General features: G+C 46.1%; 1 protein-coding gene across 1 annotated transcript in view; it reads right to left on the reverse strand.

Annotated features, from left to right (window-relative positions):
- Positions 1-12,995, reverse strand: part of LOC149308018 (protein Niban 2-like) — a 51,420-nt gene that overhangs the window by 3,339 nt on the left and 35,086 nt on the right. The window contains exons 4-13 of the mRNA XM_089534913.1: positions 12,238-12,343; positions 9,552-9,719; positions 5,130-5,245; positions 4,559-4,663; positions 3,562-3,724; positions 2,705-2,892; positions 2,180-2,335; positions 1,273-1,389; positions 727-834; positions 16-127 (exon numbers count right to left, since the gene is read on the reverse strand). Coding sequence (XP_089391039.1) covers positions 16-127; positions 727-834; positions 1,273-1,389; positions 2,180-2,335; positions 2,705-2,892; positions 3,562-3,724; positions 4,559-4,663; positions 5,130-5,245; positions 9,552-9,719; positions 12,238-12,343 — 1,339 coding nt within the window. The remainder of the gene's footprint in view (positions 1-15; positions 128-726; positions 835-1,272; positions 1,390-2,179; positions 2,336-2,704; positions 2,893-3,561; positions 3,725-4,558; positions 4,664-5,129; positions 5,246-9,551; positions 9,720-12,237; positions 12,344-12,995) is intronic.

A 12,995-nucleotide genomic window follows, 5' to 3' on the forward strand; every position in this document is an offset into this window, starting at 1 on the left:
TGACTTTTTTCTTACCCATCATAATGTCTTTCATGACCGACTGGAGGACCACTTCTTCATACGTGTTCTCCACCAGGATGAAGCGGGCAAAGTCCTCGAAAATCAGCTCCTGGAACCTTGCCAGGTCCTGTCGAGAGAAAGGATGTCACCAGAAAAGCCAGAGATTACGGTAGGGGTGGGCACAGTGTGGCTCCAGGACTGTTATGGGGGACCCAGGAATGAAAACATGCCTGCCCTCCTGTGCTGGCTCAGGCTGGTGAGACATACAGTTCAACAACACCTCCAGGGCCATATGGTCCCCAGCTTTTCCATGCTTTGTACTTTCAAGTCAGCTCTGACTCACAGAAATCCCATCTAGGTTTTACTTGGAAAAATTTGTCCAGCAAAGGCTTGCCCCGGCCTTACTCTGAGGCTGAGAGTGTGTGACTCGTCTCAGGGAAAGTCATTAGCAAACCTGCTCTGAACAAATCTTGCCAAGAAAACCCCACAATAGGTCTGCGTTGGGGGGGTCACCATAAGTCAGAAATGACTTGAAGGAACACAAGAACAACTCCCACAACTGTCTTGCTAGCATGGCTGCTAGGAGATTCTGGCAGTCACAGTCAAAGAAGATAATCATGTTCAAGCTCTGGGGGTGCGATACTCTTTGCTTGTCATGTATGACTGGGATGGCAGGACTTCTTTCACCCCAGCAGCACCTCTGCCCTGCCATGGTGCCATCCTTACCCCTTTGCATGTGGGTGCCAACTTCTTCAGTAGGAAGGGAATGGTGATTTGCAAGAGGGCTTCCCGGAAGAACTTCTTCCTCACCGTGCTGCTGTCATAGTCATATTTCTGATGGGAAAAGAGGAGAAAGGAGAAACAGAGTCACACTGTTGAAGGGGAAACCCAATTTTCAGGAAGGAAATAAAAGGATGCATCTGGGTATCCTCTGATGTCATGGATCCAGGACTTGCAGGGTTGAAGCACCAGAATTTTTTTGTTCAGCAGAAACAAAGACAGTGCCTGCCGCCCCAAGAAAATATAACTTAGACTAAAAGCACTGAAAAGAAAATCAAAACGAAACTAGGATAGGTGCACAGAAGTCTTCATTAGACTGGGAAGAGGAATCACCAACACCATAACTATCTTTGAGAGGAAAGAGAAAAGAAGAAAAAAACGAGGCAACAAAAATAGAAGCTAAAGATGGAAAGGTTCTGTGTATGCAGATGTATTGTTTGTGTGGGACCTAAGTTGGTTGTCGGAGGGAACCCAGGCAGCACTGAGCCTTACCTTGAGCACACGCTCCTGGATGCGCTGAATAGCTTTGCACAGTTCGTCTTTGCTGAGCGACTTCCCCAGCTCCTGATGGAGGAGAGTCTCAAAAGTGTAGACCGTATCGTCCATTTGCTATATTGTGAGATGGTAAAAACAAACAAAGACACATCGTCATAATCATATTCAGGACTTTTCCCCAGTTCAGAACTCAAAGCGGCTTACGACAAGTTTTCTTACCAAAGGGTAGTTGAAAATTTGTCATATGCAAATGTTTATTAAATATTAAAACATTACAACTAGTCCAAACATGTAGTAAGTCTAGAGGGAGAAAATGCGGCACAAGAGAAGAGGCATGGATTGTGCACAAAGACTCTCCCATCCACTAGAAGGCGCTGGTGGCCCATTCCCTGCCAGGCCACAGAAACATCAATCCATGCATTGGCAATCTGGAAGAGTAGGCTGGACTATACAGAACTAGATAGGCTCTTGGTTTCATGACATGACAGTGGGTATGGAGGCTGAGAAGGCTTTCAGAAAAGGACTAGATGAGTCAATGGCTTTTACATACATCATGATGGCTAAGCTTGGCACTTCTGAGCAAACCTTTAGATTCGTGGGTTGGGGAATGGGAACCCCTCCAGATGTTGTATGGGCCTTGGCTACCATCAGCCCTGACAGCTGCGGCCAACTAACAACTCCTATAGACCATTAGGTGAACGAAGTGTTGGATTAGATATTATATATTACTATATTTATTTGTATCCCACTCATTTCCCAGGACTGGGGCTCAGAGCGGCTTCACGGCTTTAAAAACAGTACAATTCAAAACATTAAAAAGGAATTAAATTATTACGGTAATAAAACAGATAGGTATTAAAAGAATAAAACATCATTTACGACCCATCTTTTGGTACTTCCTTACCTGCCTCATCAGGATCTGGGCCCTTTGCTTGAACACTGAGGCACTGGACACATCAAACCTCTGCTGGAGGCCCTCCAACTTCAGCTGGTCCATCTTTTCATAGCATGATTGCATCTTGACGGGGTGGAAAGCCAGCTGAGAAAGTTTCTCCATGTACTTTTGGAGAGGTAAGAGAAAGAAAGCCAAAATAATGTATAAAACCATGGTATCTCTAGGCTTGAGCACCAAGAGGTATCTAGATATCAAAAACCCCAAAAATATGACACTGATCTCTGTCCTCCAAGAAGCAACAGGGCCATATCTACTCTACACAATTATAACAGCTTGATACCAAATTTTCTGTAAAGGGAGCAATGTCCAGGAACATATTTACTTTGCTCACTGAAGTACACCCATACTGTTTTTCATCATTAGGTTTTTAATTCATGTACCTTCATGTCAAAACACCCCCTTCCCTTCTCCCCCTTGATTATCTCCCCCACCAAAACACTTTCCAGTACCAAGACCCCCAAGCTTCCATCTTACCTCCCCCAGCTTCTCCGTTCCCCCTTCGTTGACAATATTCAAGTTCATGTCGGTGACTTCCTTGAAGAAGACCTCCCGTACCTCGGCAAAGCCCTGGCTGGTGGGGATCATCAGGGCTTCCAGGATGGAAGGGATGTATGGTTGGACATGGTTCCGGACGCAGATCTCAGCTTTGGAGAAGACGGAAGCTGTTGGGGAGTAAAGAAAGCAACAGCAAGGTCAAGACTGAAGCAGCAGGCAAGATGTCAGCTTGCAAGATATCATCCAAGCTTTGGAGGGGCAAGGGAATGATTTTTGGACTAACACCTTCAGAATCCCATCGTTGTTGGGGATTGTGGGAGCAGTATTCCCCTAATCTGGCCTGCTGTCTTCAGTTGTGGTGGAAGAAGTGATTCTATTGCCAATTTTCAACAGGCAGTCCAATTGGGTTTCCAACAGCGAATGCGGAGAATGGGCACCATCTTGTCCAAATTGGGAAAGAGGGCACTGGTTCTGCTAGGCCATTGGTGGACAGTTGTGGCCTTCTATGAGTATTTTTGGACTCTCGTTACTATAAATCCTACACTATTAGCTACACCGGCTGGGGATTATAGGAGCCGCAGTCCAACAAGATACAGTGGGACAGTCACTGGTCCTTTCCTGAGGGAGTGCTGTGACAGGAATACATCTATGGGGTGGGGAAATGAAGGCATTGCCCCACAAATTAGAATCCTAGCCCCCCACCCGGAAATTTTCTTTCAGTCCCCAAATATGTAGCATTGCAGTAACTGAAAACTTCAGCAAAGCCATTAGAAATACAGTTTAGGCATCCAAAGAAAAAGGGCCAGGCAACTGAAGAGAAGCGGCCAGTTGCCCACCTCGTATCTTGCTGGCCAAGTGCTCTTTGGATTGGATGATCTGGTCCATATCTGTGCGGATGGTGCTCTTCAGTTTAGGGGCCTGAAGGTCACATTCTGTCACAGCCGCATCGTAACGGGCTTTCGTCTGGTCATAGACCATCCTGTACACAGCATCAGAGACCTGGAAAAAGAAATGGAAAAGGGTGGGGAGGTATGGAAGGAGAAGAAGAGATGGGGAAAGAACACATCTTACTTTTTTGTACATCTTAGTAAGCAATCCCCATTCTTGATGGGGATGTTTCAATTCAACTTGTACACATCACAGGCAGTATGGTCACACTAGAAACTAGTGTGGTGTATTGGTTGAGTAGTGGACTATGACTCTGGAGATCAGGGTTCAATTCCTTGCTTAGTGGTGGAAACCCATGGGATGACGTTGTGTGAGTCACACACATTCAGCCCCAGAAAAACCCATTGATAGGTTCCTCTTAAGGCTGCCATAAATCAGAAACACTTGAGGACACAACAACAACAACAACAGCAGCAAGGCACCAGGTCCCATCTGATCTTGGAAGCTAAGCATCATCAGCCCTGGCTAGTACTTGGTTGGGAGACTGCCAATGAATCCCAGATGCTGTAGGCTATATTTCAGAGGAAGAAACTGGATAAACCACCTCTGAGTATTTTTCTCCCCATAAGAAAACCATATGAAATTCATGGGGGTCGCCATAAGTCAGCAGCTGACTTGAAAGCACATGCAGACACACTTAAATTCAGCTTTGCTACCACAAACCTTTGCCCACTTGGGGAGATCTCTAGATGCAATGAAATGCTGCAGTATGAGAGTGCTCTTGGGGTGTGCGCTGGCCTTGATAGTTGGAGAGATACGAAGAATGCTATAACTCGGTGGTACAAATAACCCCAAAGTGTCCTTGGCACCGAGTTCCAGAAGTTCAATGTATACATAACCATACTCAAAGGGACTTTGGGAACACTGTGCTCATCATCTGCTCACCTGGATCCACACCCTGTGCCTCTCCTGGGCTTTGCCCTTCAGCCGGGGGCCAATCATGTTCTTCAGTTCGGGAAGGAGCTCCTCCATCACCAAATTGCTCAAGACCTGGAAAGATAAAAGAAACGCAGCAGTTCTTTATTTGTGAGTTTGTTTGAACCCCACCTTTCCTGCAATGAGTTCAAGGCAAGCTGCAGGGCCATTCCTTTGTATTTTGCCCCTGGTGAGGAGAAGCATTCTCCCTTTGGTTCACCACTGTTGAGAGGAGGCATTCCCTTATATTATTATCACTGTTGAGAAGAGGTGTTCTTGCTTATGTTTACTATGGCTGAGAAGAGGCATTCTCTCTTATGTTTACCATGGCTGAGAAGAGGCATTCTCTCATATTTTTGCCACTGTTGAGAAGAGAGATGTCTGCTTCTGTTTCAAAGCAATAGCTGGATTCTTACAGTGAGACTGGCCAAGAGTTCTTTCTTAGTGGCTACCCTAGATATTGCATTGTATTTCTCCGTCCCTCTCCCCAGATCTCTATGGGGGCTTCTGCTTTCAGGAAATGCTCCCCTCCAAGACTCACCTGTGCCTCATTGCCACAGAGCATGTCCCAAGTGCCATACTGTTCCTTCGACTGACGGTACATGCGGACGGCATCTGTGAAGGCAGGAGCTTCCACTTTGGAGTCCTCTGGGATTCCTGGAAATGGATGGTGGGGATGAAAGGAGGGGGAAAGGCAGGTAAATTCATTTAGTTCATCAAGGCAACGAAGTAATAGAAATTAATCTGCCCCTCGGGAAAAAACCCACCTTGATAGCTCTTGGTTTGATTTAAATCCAAGCATCAAGAAAACTCTTGTACCAAGGAAACATTATGCTTACCAGAGCTAAAAAGATAAAGCTCTTTTGCATCCATTTCTCTCCACTGTGTGACGATAAAATTACAAGTGCAAAATAAAAATACAAATACATTTATCTGCTAGATTTGTAACCCACTTTTGCTTCAAGGAGCTCACGGCCCCATATATGATCATCTTCTCTATTTTTATCCTCACAACAAGCCTGTGGGTTTGTTTAAATCTGGAGCACGAAAGGAAGTTGCTTTCTGGACAATCCTCATGTCCAAAAAGGCCAGTGGCCATGCATGCAAGTGGATTCTGGGAGCTGTCAACCAAGAAAGCAACCAAGAAATATTACGCTATGATTAGAAGATGAGAGAAAGGGAACGCAGGTTGATCCCCACAAAAAACTATTCATATTGGTTAGTATCTTACTGCCAGAGATATTTCTAGTTATGAAGGGACCTGACCCAAGATCAGGCAGGCTTGTGTGACTGAAAGGTTTTTCTCTCCCCTGTCAACATGAATGCAACTTGGTTCACTTGCATCGAGACACCTGCAGCTATGCACTCTGCAGAGCCATGTCTCCAGCAATATAGTGGTGACCAGGGAATCCCATCTCCCTATTCTACACACAGGGCATGATTTGTGCTTCCGATCCCTATGTTTCACCGGCTTCAAAGGTCCAAGCCAAGGAGGAAGCCTTTGAAATGAAGGCTAAAACTGGGCTCAGGAAAAGCAAAAGCAAAACAAAAGTTCAAAACATGAGGTTGGAGTTGAGTCTTTGGCGGCTCAGGAAATCAGGGTTAAATCCACCAAAGGACAACTTATGTCCAGAGGGGCCACGCTGGCGGAAGTGGAGCCTTCCAAAAGGAAATTGCCACATTTTGGCAATCCAGGGAGGGATGGTAGGGAGGGGAGAGAAGGAACAAGAGCAAGGGGCTAAAAATAGTCCGACAAGAGGATGAATCACAGACAGCACATGACTTCCAAAAATTTAAGGAAATGGGGGGAGAGAGAAAAGAAACTCCCATGGAGAGGCAAGGGTTCCCTGAAGCTGCTTTTGCAGCTGCCAAAGATTCTCTCTCTGTAATTCATGGGAAGAGAATGGGAAAAGAAAAGGGGGGATGCTCAATATCTCTTCTTTTGCCCTGTTTCCGATTTTGCTTGAAACAAAGCAAGCAGCTTTGGGGCCTGGCTGCAGCAAGGAAAGGCCGCAAGGTTGCGGGTGCAAGAATACAAAGCAGTGGTGCAAACCACTCTGCATTGGGTGGAAGAAAGAAGACACAAAACCATGAGATGACCATTCCAGTGTGTGTTGTCTCCATGACCCAGAACTGTCAGCAAGCGTCGGTCTGAGCACCGGAGGAAAAATGTTGCACAGGAGGCAGCAGAGAACAGCCTCCTTGAGCAACATTTGCTTCTTTCCAAGGAAGTGGGAATGAAAGACGGGGAAACGCTGGAAAGACCTCATGAAGGAGATGAAGGGGTTGCAATACAAAGGGATGTACTAGATGCCCAGGACATGCAAGAGCATATTTCTTGCATCCTCTGGAAAAGGAAGATGAACACAGGACATTAGTGCATCGTCTCACAAGGTTGCAAAAAGCAGATCCTTGGGGGCTGGATTTGGAGGACCAAATGTCACAGCTGAGCTGTGCTTGTGTATCCTTGCACATGCATGCAGGGCTGGATTATCAATGGTTCAGTTGGAGCAGTTGTTCCACACTGATAGGAGCCCAGTGCTGAAGGAAAACAAGGTGTCAGCTGCTCCTTTGCCAGTACTGTGTCTCCCAATGTTTCTGATATCAATGATATTTTGTGGATCACTTCACTGAATAAAACAGCAAGAGATTGGATGGTCAGTCTCACTGAAGCAGCAATGTGATGGGTTTTTTAATTGCTATTTTTATTGCTAGGTTTTAGCAGATTCGTTTTGTGAGCCACAATGAATCTTGCTTTGGATGAAAAGCGGCATGCATGCATACATACAAACACACTGTGCCATCCAAGTTTGTTGTGTGCTTTCGAGTCATCTCCGACTTATGGTGACCCTAAGGTGAACCTATCATGCATTTTCTGGGCAAGTTTCTTCAGAGGAAGTTCACAATTGCTATCCTCTGAGGCTGAGAGAATGTGACTTGCCCAAGGCCACCCAATGGGTTTCCATGGCTGAGCCGGGATTTGAACCCTGGTCACCCGTGTCCTAGTCCAATGCTCTAACCATTACATTCACCTCAATCTTGGGGTCTTTCCTGCATCCCTCCCTCCACCCCTTTCTATCTGCCCTTATGCAGCCAAAGATAGAACAGCCAGCCTGAACCACAGAGGACTTTCACTGAGGAAGGTGGCATTTCGCCATCTGGTGCCGAGCAATAAATTAACCTTGATGGCGGTGACATAAAACACACACCCGGGCAAGCAGACACACACACACTGCAGCAAAAGTCAAAGAGCTAACTCCCAAACATGAGAGCTCAAAAAAGAAAGAAAAGGGAGGAAGGAAAGAGAGAGAGAGGAGGGGAAGACAAGGGCAGCTATTGTGCACCAGGCAGTGGGCTGTGCCCAGTTCAGAATGCCAGGAGGGAGGGTAGCACCCATGGGAGTCTGGCAGGGTGGGTAGGTGGTGATAAATCACCTTTTCCCTCCTTCTCTGGGTTGTTTTCCTTTTCTTTTTCACTCTCTCCCACCCATATAGTACATTCTGCACACACACACAACCAGCCCAAAAGCAGGAAAGCGGCCAAGCCAAGGGATGGGGCAGGATGGGTGGGGACCACCACATACCAAAATTTATAATAGAACTGCCACCCTCTGCCAACAAGGCCTCACCTAAGGTAGGGTTAACTTCCCAGCGTGCAGAGCAAGGGTGTGGGAAGGGGGGCTGTCTTGACCTTAACGGTACCCGTCAAAATATGCCAGGGGGCCCTCTGTAAAGGAGGCGGCAGAAGGTGGCACATAGAAGTTGGCACACATCTGGGCTGCCAGGTTGAAAGGGAAAGACAGATGTTGCTGGGAGCAGCCTTGACCTTCAAGCAGGTTATATCAGAAGCTCAGGCAATGTGATACCACCAAAGACTATGGGTGCATCTTGTTGTTGTTGTTGTTGTTGTTGTTGTTGTTGTTGTTGTTGTGTGCCTCCAAGTCATTTCTGACTTATGGTGACCGTAAGGTGAAGCTATCATGGGTTTGTTTTTGTTTTTTGCAAGATTGGTTCAGAGGAGGTTTCCCATTGCCTTCCCTTGAGGCTGAAAGCAAGTGACTTGCACTCAGGGTCACCCAGTGGATTTCATGGTCAAGCTGGGAATTGAGCCCTGGGCTCCAGAGTTGTATTCCAACACTAAAACCATTGCACCACACTGCCAGCATTGGCAATGGTGAAGAATGTTGAGAGTGGGAATCCAATCCCATTTGGAGGGCTGCGGGATGATGACTACTACTGCTCCTAAATCAAAACTGATAGCTAACTAAGGCAGAGTCACGATTGCAAGCCACCGCATGCCCATTTGGTAATTTCACTCCGTCTTTCTTCCCAACAACCTGGCATGCATTCAGAGGAATTGCAACTTGGGACTCCGCCATGGAAAAACACTACGTTGCTTCACCTGGGGCCATTTCATGCTGCACAGTTACAGCATTATGATTCCATTTTAACAGCCATGACCACATTCTAGGCTTGAATGATGGATGGTTTAATACATTTGTTATATCTTTTAATATCATTCTTTTTTATTATTAATATTTTCTTTCCCCTCCTATGGAATCTTGGGGTTTGCAATTTGGGAGGTCTCTGGATGAGAACTATAAATGCTGTTGTTGTGTGTGTTCAAGTCATTTCCTACTTATGCCCACCCTAAGGCAACCCTAGCATGAGGTTTTCTTGGCAAGATTTGTTCAGGGGAAGTTTGCCATTGCCCTCCCTTGAGGCTCAGACCGTGCAACTTCCCCAAGGTGGGTTTCATGGCTGAGCGGAGAATTGCACCCAAAGTCCAATGCTCAGGTCCAATGCTCAAGCTTCTTGTCCTTGTGATGGTGAAGACAGTTTACATCTTCCAGTGCATGGGGAAACCTCAGAGATCTAGAGGAGCACTCTAGATCTGAAGTGGTGGTTGCATGCACATATAAAGCTACCACGGATAGCACACCAAAAAGCATACACAGGCTTACCGTTGTTACAGTGTCGCACACAATCCTGGAAGACAGCTCGCCATTTCTCTTGCTCCTTGCCAGTCATCACACAGAAGTAGTAATGCCGAGCGTAAGGGTGCCAAAGGATAAGGGGGAACTGGGTAGGACATTTCAAGATGGAGGCGTTGCCCGACTTGGGTGTAGGGCCTAAAACAAACAAACAGGAAGGATTTATTTTATTTATCTATAAGTTGACCTGATGTATAAGTTGAGGGAAGATTTGGGGGCCAAAATCATGGACAGGTTTACCTGCCATGGCTCAATACTGTAGAATTCCAGGGTTTGTAATTTTGTAGGAGATACAGCCTGCTCAGTCAGAGAGCTCTGGTGCTTCAACAAACTACAAATCCCAGGATTCCACAGCATGAAGTGAAAGCACTTAAAGTGGTGTCAAACTGCATTATTTCTGCAGTGCAGAGGCAGCCTTTAATTCCAAGTGGTCAACTGCAGCTACTAATTTGTCGCTGTCATTGAAAGGGAATAAAATATTTAAGAGATCTTGCATATTATCATATATTCACACACACACACACACACACACCAAAGTCTTAGTTCAAATTCTGCAAACTGAACTGAGATGCAAGCTTGACTGGGATGTCGAAAGCCTAGATTTGTCCCTTGAGGCTGGCGAAATCTGTAGCCCATCTGCTGCTTCTGGATTCAATCGCTGATGGCAAATTCCCCAGAGGTCAGGAGAAATAGGAAGTTAGAGCATCTGGAAGGCTCATAATCCTTCACAATGAAAGCAGAGAAAAGCAGGCAGCCATCCCAAGTTACCGAATTCCTCTATTTAAGATGCATGGTGCCAAGTTGTCATGTCGGGTCTGTCCCCAATGTGTACAAGCAACTGGAACTGTATCTACTCATGCTGCACCACAATCTATTGTTGTTCATTGCCTTCAAGTCAACCTCAATCCATAGCAGCCCTATGAATGAGAGACCTCCAAGTAACCCTATCCTCAATCACTCCTGCAGATCCATGGTTATGGCTTGGCATCTGCTGGGGTTTGGTTCTAGGACCCCTCTGTGGAGATCCAAAATCCATGGATGCTCAAGTCCCCTTATATGCAATGGGGTGGTAAAATGATGTCCCTTATTAAAATGGCAAAATCAAGGTTTGCATTTTGGAATTTATTTTTGGCGAGGAATATTATCAAGCCAAGGATGGTGGAATCCGTGCACGGAGAATCCATGGATACGGAGGGCTTTAAAGCAGTTAAAACCATTACAACGGGTGGGAAAACTCCACAAATGGAGACAATACAGCACATTACAAAAGGCCCTACCCTTCTAAGCAACGAGGCCTCAAGGAGTAAAGTGGACAGATTACTTAAAAATAATAACAACTCTAGAGGCTTTCAGGCTTTTCCGCAGTGCAGCGGACTCTGTAACTGCTGGTCCGGTTAAAAGTAACATCAGCCACTCCCTGAAGAGGTGACTTCACCAAGTGAGAACCTGCTGGGCTTGGCCAGCTCCTCTCTGAACAAAAGCCTTTTCAGACCTCTTGGACTCCTGCTGGAAAGAACACCCTCCTTCCACTCCACCCACCAAACACATTCCCTGACTGCACTGTTTTACAAGCCGGACGCACACCGTTTCTGTCTCCAAAACTTGATGATGCATGCCAAGCAAGGCAGCGGCTATGTTTTCCTCCTTCCAAGCTCCAGAGAAATCGGAAAGCAGGTGGCACAACTGTTTTCCATCCTCATTCCACAAAAGAGAGCAAAAGGATGCCTTGCAAGTCTTATGCAAGACAACGTCTGGAATCCTAGTCCTAACTAGAGCAGACCCACTGAATCCATTTTGAATGGTGGGTCAATGCATAGGCAAATTCAGTTGATTCGATGACTGCTCTAGTTAGGGCTAACAATAGGATTCAGGCCAAGGTGTCTGTGGGACATCAAGACACCTGTTAGCTTATGGAGATCTTATGCATTTGAAAGGATTTTCTTGGAGGTGGTTTGCCATTGCCTTCCTCTGAAATATAGCCTACAGCACCTGGGATACCTTAGGAGTCCCCCATCCAAGTCCTCACCAAGCCTGATCCTACTTAGCTTCCAAGATCAGACAGGATCTGTTGCTTATTTAGGCCTCTTCCAAGGAGCAATACCTGGAGCAATATTGACCTGCCCTCTCTCACATCCCTTTCTGCTTCAGTCACTAAATTAAGGCAAGAGAACCTCAGCACCTGAAACCCAATCCAGCTCTCCTGGTGTCCCCAAGATGGCCAGACCTCTCTTTACACAATACTATCCTTCAGTGTTTCCCAGTTTTTCATCTATTTTAAAATTCTAGCACTTCTTGACCCCAACTCTTTTGTCTTTGGCCTACCCACCATGAGAATGCAGCTTCTGGGAACTAATGATAGGCATCTGTTCCTGGCTCCCTAAACTGGTTTTCCCTCCTCAGTGTCTCAAGGATGAGAATAACTCCTTTAACGCAAGGGTGGAGAACTTCTTCAACCTCAAGGGTTACATTTAATTTCTTGGAGGCCACGTTCCCTTGAGGAAGGAGGTATCAAAAAAAGTGGGACCAAAAATCCTAGCATCTTTTAGCTCAAAGCTCTTACTACCCGGGACCTGGCCCGATTCATCTCCAGGAAAGAAGGTGCCCAACCCCTGCTGGGCCCTGTCCCAGAAGATGTTGAGAAAGTATGGAGATTCACCTGGTAAGTTGCTGTTGAGCAAATCCAAATACTGTTCCAGGGAGGTGAGGATCTTGTAGCCGGCACTGTTGATAAGGATTCGAGGCTGCAATCCCCTTTCGTACGCCTGTGGAAGGGCAACACAAGGAGAGACATCCAGTCAACAGATCCAAAAGCAATTCAAATCTTCATCACTGCCATGATGGTTCAACAAAAGATGAGCCCCTAAATATTTCACATCATAGATGAGGAACATGTGGGCTCTCCAGTCTTGGATCACAGCTTCCATCAGCCCTTGTAAACAGTAAGGGATGAGGGAAGTTCCTTGAGATGTTACATCTGACCATGGCAACACGTGCCAATGCCACTCCAGTGGGGAGCTGCCTTTGGAAGGTGTTCAGAAACTTCAGCAGATCCAACATACTAAAAGACCACATCTCCCTGCCTGGGTTTTTAAGATCTTTGGAGGAAGTCTTTCTCTTGGTTCTACCACCATCACAGACATGATTCGTGAAGAAACAGGAGAGAGGCTACTTGGTGGTTGCTCTTAGATTGTGGAATTCCCTCCCATGGGAGGCTCAGTCGGCCACTTGTCTTTTTTCCTTTCACTAGCAAACAAGGTCTTTTTATTTAAATAGAACTTTGGCTTATAATGTATGTGCAAGTTGAGTCTCCCTTATCCAGAATGGCTGAGATGGTGACGGTTTTGCTTTCCGGTTTCATGCACAAAAATCTTAAAAACATGGCATAAAGGTAACAAAATTACCTTCAGGCAATGT

The sequence above is a fragment of the Sceloporus occidentalis genome, unplaced genomic scaffold (assembly GCF_023333645.1).
Source record: "Sceloporus occidentalis isolate IW3139 unplaced genomic scaffold, rSceOcc1.0.p SCAF_8, whole genome shotgun sequence".
NCBI classification, from domain to species: domain Eukaryota; kingdom Metazoa; phylum Chordata; class Lepidosauria; order Squamata; family Phrynosomatidae; genus Sceloporus; species Sceloporus occidentalis.